The 10620-nt window shown below is 29.8% G+C and overlaps 1 protein-coding gene across 1 annotated transcript; it reads left to right on the top strand.

The window, feature by feature from the left end:
• The first annotated feature begins 2865 nt into the window (after positions 1–2865).
• On the top strand, positions 2866–9166 carry LOC142330883 (LIRP-like). The gene is made up of 2 exons (XM_075376350.1): positions 2866–3022; positions 9015–9166. The coding sequence occupies exons 1-2, from the start codon at positions 2866–2868 to the stop codon at positions 9164–9166; spliced, it is 309 nt and encodes a 102-aa protein (XP_075232465.1).
• The last annotated feature ends 1454 nt before the right edge of the window (positions 9167–10620 follow it).

Here is a 10620-nt window from a genome sequence, read left to right as displayed (position 1 = left end):
AACATTGCATGCTAATGGGAAATCTCTTTGGTTTTCATTTGATATTTGAATTAGGCATCTAGTGGCTAAGTATGGAGCAGAAGCGGTTCCATATGTTATAGTTCTAAGTGCAAAATATTTTAATTCATGATCTGGAGATTCGTGCCAAAGTATGTGTTGTAAATTAGTGTCATAAGGTTTAACTAGTATTTGACGATAGATTTTCACTATGTCTCATGTAATGATAGTTATGAATTCTAGATTTAAGTATTATAGGGAATAAATCCTGTTGGACAACAGGCCCAACTAATATTCTTATCATTAAGAGAAAATATTAGTGGTTTTAGCTGAACGATTGAAGACAACTCGCATTTTAGTAGTTATACTTGTGGGCTTAAATATTGGGTGGTGAGGTAAGTAATATACATCTGATTCATTAGTTAGTAAATCGTCAGAATTAAGTAATGACAAGTGACCTAATCTTAAGTATTCTTGCATAAAGGCGGAATATTCCCTTTTAAGATTAGAATTGCTGCATAATATTCATTGCAGATATAAGAACGCATTTTTAGCATTGATGAAAGAATCACCTAGCTGGAGTTTATCAGATTTACATGGTAATGAGACAATAAATCTGTCTTGATTGTCCCCTAGTGGTATTAAGTAGGAAGTGTGTTGCACATGTAGAAGTTTCATTAACTTCGTAAATTTAATTAAAAAGGAAATGAAATGAAAAGGAAAGAAAAAATATTCTAATTTTACTAAAATAAAAACAAGAAATAAATGTTCAGATTGTAATAATTAGTTAAGTGTAGATAAACATTTAAATAAAAGAACCTGAATTATAATAATTAACTAAATGAAATTAATTTAATAAAAATTAAAATCAATGAACAACATAAACAAACAAATAATAAAAAATTATTATAAGACTTGCTTTCAGATTACATTTTGCTAAGTACGAGTATTTGTTGACCATGTCTTATGGATTAGGAGCTTAGCTGTATGTAACAGAATGTGTCCCCAATTAATGGGTAGGGGAAAGGACATCAATATGATGGAATGAAGAGAAACCCAAATAAGCAGTTGTGGACAGCCAGTGAAAATATACGAGGTACGGTGGGGTATTTTTTGTTTTGATTTGTCTTAATAGCCTCCTTAGGGTATGAAATAGAGAGATTAGTTAAAAACCCAGTATATAATTTTTTACTGATCACCATCTTATCCTAACATATAATAAAACAAACAACTATATTAGTACCTGCTTTATGTAGTGATGTATCATTACATCTGCCAATTGTACATCTTAATGTCAGAAACATTTTAACCATACAATAAATAGCATCATGGAAAAAGTACCTGAATAAGTAACTCTGAAAGGTAGAGGCCAAGAAAAACAGTTCCAATATAAATATAATACAGAAGAAATAAAACTTACCTCACATAACTCCCTAAATAACATTTTTGCAGAAGGATCAGTAGGAGAAAGGAAGCAAAGAAAAATATGAAATTAATTGATGAGGTGAAGATAAGAAACTATAAGATAATGAAGGCAAAGGCTTGAGACAGAAATGGATGGAGACAGCAGCAGCATTAGGGACCTTTCCACCTTGCAGTTCATCCGATGATATATTTTAAGAATCATCTATTAATCATTAAATACTCTTTAAAAATCACGCATCAAATATTAATTGCATATCCACTTTAACTGTATATATATATATATATATTAAAATTACCAATATTACTAATGACTGATTAATCAACGTACTTAATATTTGTTCATATAAGTAAGTCTTATTAAGATGGCCAAACTGTTAGGAACAATAATGTAATAATTAATTGTTAAAAATATTATAAAAATGAAATATGTTGTGACCATAATTTTAAAAAAAATTTAAATATGGTGACAACAAAAATTTTAATAAAAATTTGAAGGTTATATTACAAGGAAACAAACCAAAAGTTTTGAATATCATTATTATAAATTAATAACAATAAATTACATATGTTTAAAAAATTACACAGAATAAAAATATAAGTAAAGTTTGATAGAAGAGATAATTTGTTTAACAGAAATATTTAATTTAAATTGCTTAGATTGAACTATTTAAAAATGGTAAATATTAAAATGTTCATCAAATTTATAAACAGTTTGTAATTCCACCAACAGAACACAAATCAACAGCAGCAGATAACCAATGGATCTTATTTAAAATATCTTGTAAAAATATTATTAGAGGGTCTCTATCTCTTCACTTATAGAATAAAATTTTCACACTTTCTGAATGCAGATGGATACAAAATCTTTATAATTAAAAAAATACCAATAAAATTATATCTCTTCCTCTCACTCTATCTACACATAAATTTTTTTTTTTTCATTATAATACGGGGCTTATACCAGCACTTCTTACCAAGTGGATGTGATGGCAAAGAAGTTAATCAACTCTTTCTTTTATACTTACATAGGCATTTATTATTTACACTAGAAAATAATAATTATTATACTCAAATAATAATTATTATACTCAGTTAAGTATTACTAATTTTTTAATTAATTTATTTACTTATTTATTAAACTAATAAAAAATAATTTTAAACAATAATCGATGGCCACTAAATTATTGAGCCTCTACCAGTCTATCCCTCTTAAAATTTCTCTTTCCGACTAAGTATAATGAGCTACAGCTAATCTTCCTGTAAAAGAACATTTAATTTCATACCAGTCAATCAAAGCCGAGGAATAAAATAATTGTTAAGCATTTTTTGATATGAAATGCTGAAAAACAAACATTACAATTACATAAAACATTAATAATATATAAACATTAAATTTTTAAAATTCAGATGTTTGTAAAGAGTTTGGTACTCTTGATAGTTTGCATGGTGTACCTCGATTTTGTTCAAGCACAAAGTGACCTATTCCAAATGTTTGATAAAAGAGAAATTGGTAAATACTGTGGGAAAAACTTAGTGGCAGCTTTACAACTAATCTGTAATGGTGTATATAACTCCATGTTCAAAAAATCTTCGTATTCAGGTAGGTAAATATGTAATAACAATTAACAGTTGCTTTGTAAATTTTTATGTCTTTAAATTGTTAGTATGATTAGTTATAAAAAGCTCCTAAACTGCACGTTTCTTAAATAAAATAAAGCTCACAAATAACAATAATACTAGAAAACAAAAATTATAAATCAATATATTTAAATACCAGATTGTAGGTACAAAAATTAAAAATTGACAAATTGATTTAAAAAAATTGATCAAAAACTGATGTTTGTAGAAGATAAAAACACTGTTAACAAATAAAGAGCATGACATATTACTCTAATTACAGCAGAAAATTTATATTCAATTAAAAGAAAGTAATCAAACCAAGTTTTTTGCATTAAGATAATATATAATTTTTTTCAAACTTAGATTTGTTCTACATACAAGTATAAGAAGTACCTATCTTAAAAATTGGTAACAGCAAAATAGGCAAACTTGTATATACTATTAATTTTAAATTCATTAACAATCAATCATTAAACACAGATTTTTTCTCTACTGGTACAAAATCACTAAAATCTTGGAATCTAAAATCACGATTATTGCTAAAATCTCTGAACAGTTGATAAAATGCCAATAGTGTCCAGCTTAACAGATTCATTTATTAAATAATAACAGTAAAAAAAAATATATCGGACAACTTAGAATTATATCCATAGCATAACGTAAATAATACCATCATTGCATGTCAACACTACAGAATTCAAATGTTTCAATAATGTTTTGGCATGTTCTGAATATGCCAAATTCAGAAACCTAATCGTTCCTGATTATAAAAGATGTGTACTAAATCAAGAGTTTGATAAATTAAATATGAATATTTATTTTTATAGTAAATTAAAATACAAATATACAAATTTGGGAAAAAGGCTTGTTAATTGTTGAATCTATCCCTTACAAGAAAACTAGTAACAGACAAACAAGATATTTTATATAATTATATAGATTAGGATCTGTTAAATTAAATAATTAAATAAGAGTAAACCAATATTTCCCAAAGTTGATAAGAATTTGTTTTTTACAAATGATTGTAGCTTCATACTTTGGAGCAAATTTTGAATTTATACGCCTACGGTTTGATTTTATTTTTTAGCTAGCAACCATTTGTTTGGTTTGATGTTATTCTTCATTCTTTTATATTCTATGATAAACTTGATAATTATTATTTCATCTTACATCCTTATTTGTTTTATAAATTCCAATCTTTGTATCCTTACTTTGTATTTTTACAATACAAAACGTTACTAATAACTATTTTATGATTGAAATGTCTTTTATAATTCTTCTCTTTATCATAAATTTAGGTTATAATATTTTTATAAATATGATTAATTTTTTTAATTCATATTTATTTGTAATTAATCTTTGGTTTAAAAAATTCTTTAGATGATACCAAAATATTTACAAATTTAATTAATAGTAAAATACTGACATGTTTACGTATTAGAGAACTTTGACTTCATACATCGTTCTCGATGATAAGATCGAAGAACGAAAACAAATATGGTAACGAATAAAAATGGGGATCTTCTCTTTGATTTGGATGATGTAGGTGACTGATGGAAAGAATATATTGAGAAGCTATATGAAGGAAAGGATATTGTTAATAGTAGGAAAAATCTGGAAGACGAAAATAGGGTGGATAAAGACATGATGGGACCACCTGTACCTAAAGAAGAATTTGTCAACGCCTTGAATAACCTGAATGGAATGGAAAAGCAACAGGAGACAACATCCTGGCAGAAATATTAAAAGAATTAGGAGAGTCAACACAGGAGTGTTTGTATAGGCTTATCAAAGTGTTTGTATAGTTGCTATGAAGAGGGAACGATACCGCCACTAGATTATATAAATAGCAAAACTGTAATAATTCCTAAGAAGGGAAATGCAATGGATTGCACCAATTACAGAACAATCTCTTTGTTATCCCACACTTCGAAGATAATGCTAAACATTTTTAAAAGCCGAATAAAGGGGAAAATTGCGGCATATTTGGCAGACCAGTTTGGTTTCAGATCTGGGAAGGGAACTAGAGAGGCGATACTAGCACTGAGAGTGTTATTAGAGAGAAGAATTGGGATTTATAGGATGACCTTTCTGACTTTTGTAGACTTAGATAAAGCCTTTGACAAGGTGGATTGGGAATTGCTATTTCAAACAATGAGGGAAATAAAGCTTGACTGGAGAGAAGAAGAAGATTAATTCTGAATCTGTATAAAATGCAGAAAACTGAGAGTGAAATCAACGGCTTAAAGAAAGAAGCCAAAATAAGAAGGGGAGTCAGGCAAGGTTGCCCACTGTCACCGTTTTTGTTTAATTTGTTTATTGAAAAAGCTATTGTAGAAATGAAAGAAAAAACAAAAGGAATCAGAATTATGGAAATCCATACATTGTATCTGCTTTGCAGATGATATTGTGTTACTGACGGTATCAGCAAGAGGAATGGAGAGTTATGTTAGAAATACTATCTAAAGTACTAACAAAACTTAAAATGAAAATTAATAAGGAGAAGACAAAGATTATGATTGTAGGAAAAAAAAGGCAGGTACAAAGTTTGATATTAAGTTAGATGGTACTGTTTTAGAGAAGGTTGACAGATTTTGTTATTTGAGAAGCAGTGAAACTAGCGATAATAAATGTGCCACATAAGTAAAAAGAAGAATAGCACTGGCAAAACGAGCTTCCAGGATAAAAAAAATATACTGACTGATAATCATACAAGTATGCAAGTAAGGAAACAGTTCGCTAAAACTTATGTCTGGAGTATTCTAACTTATAGGTGAAACGTGGACACTTGGGAAAACGGAAAGAAGAAGACTGGAAGCAATGGAAATGTGGATTTGGAACAGAATAACCAAAACAAGATGGGTGGATAGGAAAAGAAATGATCCAAGTTTTAGCAGAAGTGAATGAGAGGAGATCCTTGCTAAATGTTACACTAAGAAAAAGAGCGAAATTGATAGGACATGTAATATACATGACCAGTTGTGAATAAATTTAAAGGCAAGGTTTTGGGTAAAAAACCTAGAGGTAGACAGAAAGCAACTATCATCGATAATGTTAAAGAAGAGATGAGCCTTGGTTCATATAATGACTTGGGGGAAGTGAGAAGCGGAGTTGAGAGTGACGTGGCTAAATCGATAAGACGTAGCCTTTAGTGAATGATGATGATGATTCCATACAAACCTGTTAACATTATTACAATTATTCAGCTTTTTATCTTTCCCCCTTATGTTTAAATTCACTAATTGCATGGTACACAGCTGCTTTATTAAAACATGTGCATCTTACAGATTCTAAAAACAGTATTACAACAATTCATAACTAATGAATTGACCATGTTTTTTAAACACAGATATATAAACTTACATATATAAATGGTATTCATTATTCACCTCTTTTTAAGTTTTTCTTTCCTTTGTTTTATAATAATATATCAGTCGTACAACTACAATAAAATTTAAAAAAATATATTAAGTAATATCCCTTACCACAAAAAAAAAATATTATTCAGAAATGTAACAACACATTTACAAAAGAATAAATGAAATCATAAAAGAATTGGAAAACCATATTCTCTGTAAAAAGGAAAAAAAACCAAGGTTAAGCACACAACAAAACACTGAAGCATTCAAGTAATAAAATTACACAAGAATTATTCACACTGCATTTATTTTCTATGAATCTCACTTCTATACCTTATGAATATACAACAGATTAAAATAATGGCAGTACACTCAAACATGGAGCAAGAAAAGGCAACAGTGAGAATGTTATTAATAGATAAGGTTTATAGTCCCATTGCCCATGTTCTACATTCATCATGTTTGTAGATTTCTCTTTCAAACTGATCTTAACTCAACCATAAAAGCAATGACAAATTTCCTAATGAAGTATATTAAGAAAGAATTAAAGAGAATACTTAGAAACTAATAAAATATTTGACTAGCTTAATATTTAATATCAATATGCTTAAAAAATATTTTTTCAGATAAAAAAATTCTTCTTTTAATAGTTTTTTCTTCTTATGCCATCTGCAAATAAAGGTTTGTGATCTTCATGACTGCACCTTATGTACAGTTGCTCTAAATAACAGATCTGATGTACAATTAAACTATTGTCTGAGATTACATAGCCGTGATATTCTTTGTTGAACTATACCTAGTATAGGTATGTATGAAAAAATTTCATAAATTTTTTCATACATAATCGCTCTTATAATGTTGCCCTCTTATTACATGACACAAGATTATAATTTGCATGATTTTTAGTTATTGATACTCTGTTTGTAGACATTCTACCCATGACCTCTTCATTCATGATACTTTCTGTCTAGGGTAATCATAACACTGTTCTGAAGAATCACAAAACTTTGAATATTTTTCTTATGGTTTTTATTAAGTGTAAATATTTCTATTCTATAAAGGAGAATGAAATATACAGTGCTTTCAAAACTAACTACACACCTGTCATGCACTAGTACAACAATATGTAACATCAACATACCTTACAGTAATTGGAAAATTTGGCCAACTATTCTTTTCTCTTATATAGAGGAATTTCTTGTACAACATGTGAGTTGTCAGAAGACTATGAATGTGAGTTCTGTGCAATACCCACTTTTTTTTAACCTCCAGGACCACCATTAGATATTGCTTCAGAGTATGTCATGCCTGACTGGGATTCGAAAGGCCGAGACACTAACACGTGCATCACGGAGGCCGGCACACACATACCCTGATAAACGGAACCATGCCTCAACGATATATAAGAAATAATCAAAATATCGTCAGAATTGTCCACTAGAAACTGTTGAAACTAATTACAGTACAGAGTTCTTTTTTCACAGTTTGTGGAAAATACTTTTTGAATCATTTTCACTTTATACGGGATAAGATTGAGCTTCTTACAAACTACTTTGTATGGAGTTTTGCCATTAAGATTTTTTGTCAATCCAACTTTCACATAGACTTGTTGTTTCTACATCACATAGCAACCAATATGTCTTGAAGTTTTTGTTTGTTGAATATTGATGGTGTAACTCTTCGCTCGTAATCCTTTACCGGTCCTGCCTCATTAAATTTTTCAATTAGTGGTCTTACATTACATTGATTAGAAACAACAAAGGATTATCAAGCTTTGCAAAAAATATTACTTACAGCAGATAGCGAACAAACCCTCAACATGTAATCGTGTCTATGAAGGTGTATATTACATTTTGAATGTCACCTTTCATTTTAATATTTAATTTGTAGTTTAGATATTTACAGCAGAAAAGTTTTTCATTTTATGGAATGCATTCCAGACTATTTCTATCCTTGATACTTTTTTTAGTATTGACTTTTTTTTTTTTAATTCATGTTCCTAAATATTTTTATTTTTGTACTCCCTCGATGTAGGTGTTATATACTTTTAGTTTTACATTGCTATTAATTGAGGATTTTGTAAAAAAAAAATGTTTACTCGGGTTTTTTCAGGTTCTTGTTTAATCCATATAGTTCACTGGTTCTTTTTACTCTTCCTCCATTCTCTGGAATTCTTTGATATTCTCTGCCAATAAGATTGCATTATCAGTACATTTTATGTTTTTAATAGTTTTAGTTTATTTTAATGCAGACTTTTTCATCTCTAAGTAATTCTTGGATGTTTCAGAATCGTGTAAGAATAGAGATGACTTTTCTAAACTATTTTTTTCGTATCTTTTGATTTATGCAGAGCTTGTAAAGATGTATTTAGATGAAATTTACTTGGAAAAGGTTTACATTCAGAAAAGTTTTAATGACATAAAAAGTATTACGAATAACAACTGATAGATCTAATAAACTTTTCCAATAGCAGTTTTTAAAATTTTAATTAATTTTATTTACACAGAATATTACTTGTTTAATTTTGTGTAACAATACAAAATGTATAATTCCTATATACTTACATAGAATAACTGGATGAAATTTATAATGAAGATTGGATAATGAATACAGATATGGAGAACGTTCAGTATCCATTTAAATGTTGTGCCAATGTAACAGCTTTAATGCCAGGAACATTTCGTAGAAGAACAAGAGGTATTTATGATGAATGTTGTAGAAAGAGCTGTAGTGTTCGTGAAATGGCTGGATATTGCGGGCAGTAGTTTAATTTCAGTAAGTATAATAAACATCAAATTTATTTTCTTTGTTTGTAATGCCCATTTTCCCTAGTTTCTTGGGTTATGTGGAAGGAATCTGTATGGTTTGATGCCAATCTAACAAAGTATATCTGTAATAAAAGATGTACAACTTAAACAATACTAATATAAAAACACAGCATAGATGGGAAACGCCTATGTTCTATGTTAAAGACAAAATAAAACCACAATGAAATACAATGTTACAAATGTAACTTAAAAAGAATAAAATAATGATCTGGCATATGTCCAATGGAATAGATAGACAAAAAGAATCATACAAAAGACATTTGATAACAACATTACATTGTTCCCTAAGATATTTCAGATGTTACCCCCCCCCAGTTTAAACTTCTGATGCAATAGCAAATAACACACAGTCCAAAAGGATGTGGTGTACTGTCAGTGACTAGTTCCAGCAAACACAAGCCAGTGACAAAGTCTGGATCATGAGATATCCATGAGTGAGCCTAGTGTGCTCAATTCGTAAATGGCAAATAATAACCTCCTCTCGATGGTTATTCCTGCATGAAGAGCTCCAAGCTGACAGTGTTCTTAATTGGACGAACTTCATTGTTGATGGTATAGCATTCCATTCACTTTGCCACTCATCATGAACCACTATCTCAAAAAACAGACAAGATTGTTTGAAATAAGCAATTCATTAAAAGAGGCTGCAAACAATTCTCTTATGCTACATGATCAGCACATTCATTGCCTGAAATTCCAATAAAGCTACGGATCCAACAGAAACTCACAGTTGTTATGCTGAATTATTTCAGAGACAACAGCCTATATATAACATACAACAGGGAGTCTGGGAGACAGATGGTGGGCGTTATACGCATGATCTCTCTCCAAATATTGTTGGTTTGCAGGACACCTCTTGGGTGCACCCTAATAAATATGTGATGTAATGTTTCTTTCCAGCCATGGTGCTTTTAGGGACAGACTGCAGAAATTCAGCCTGGTAGATTCTGGGATGTGTCCTCAATGTGGACAATTGGGCAACACCTATCTTGTTCTATACAAGTGCTCAAAGTACAAGTTAATGAGTACAGAGACTATTTGTCGGCTTGATCTAATCGAGTCGGCGTTGGATCTCTGTGTAAACTGGAGAAGCCAGGCCGAATGGGCAATACTGGAGAGTTTTATAGTGTACTTGGAAAAGGAACAGATTGCAGAGGAGATCTAGAGCTTTGCTTGAATTTCTGCTGTATTTATTATATTTATAATGTTTTTGTCCTTTGTTTTGTTTTGTTTCAACGTTACTGTGTTGTTATAGTTCCATGTAACACTTTTATGTTTCATGTTGTGTGTTCAACTCACTTTTACCTTCTACAGGTAGATAGTTCAATTCCTTTGATTATAGTTAGGTCCTTTCAGTCTTACTTAAGACTCAGTGAGATGTGTTTTGTTTT

Source organism: Lycorma delicatula, chromosome 10 (assembly GCF_047948215.1).
Source record: "Lycorma delicatula isolate Av1 chromosome 10, ASM4794821v1, whole genome shotgun sequence".
Classification (NCBI taxonomy): domain Eukaryota; kingdom Metazoa; phylum Arthropoda; class Insecta; order Hemiptera; family Fulgoridae; genus Lycorma; species Lycorma delicatula.
Note: the sequence above shows the minus strand (reverse complement) of the source record. Positions and strands in the feature narration are given on the sequence as shown.

Coding starts and splice junctions, on each gene's coding strand:
- LOC142330883 (XM_075376350.1), top strand. CDS start 2,866: ATGGTGTACCTCGATTTTGTTCAAGCACAAAGTGACCTATTCCAAATG. Junction 3,023..9,014: donor CAAAAAATCTTCGTATTCAG/GTAGGTAAATAT, acceptor TAATGAATACAG/ATATGGAGAACGTTCAGTAT.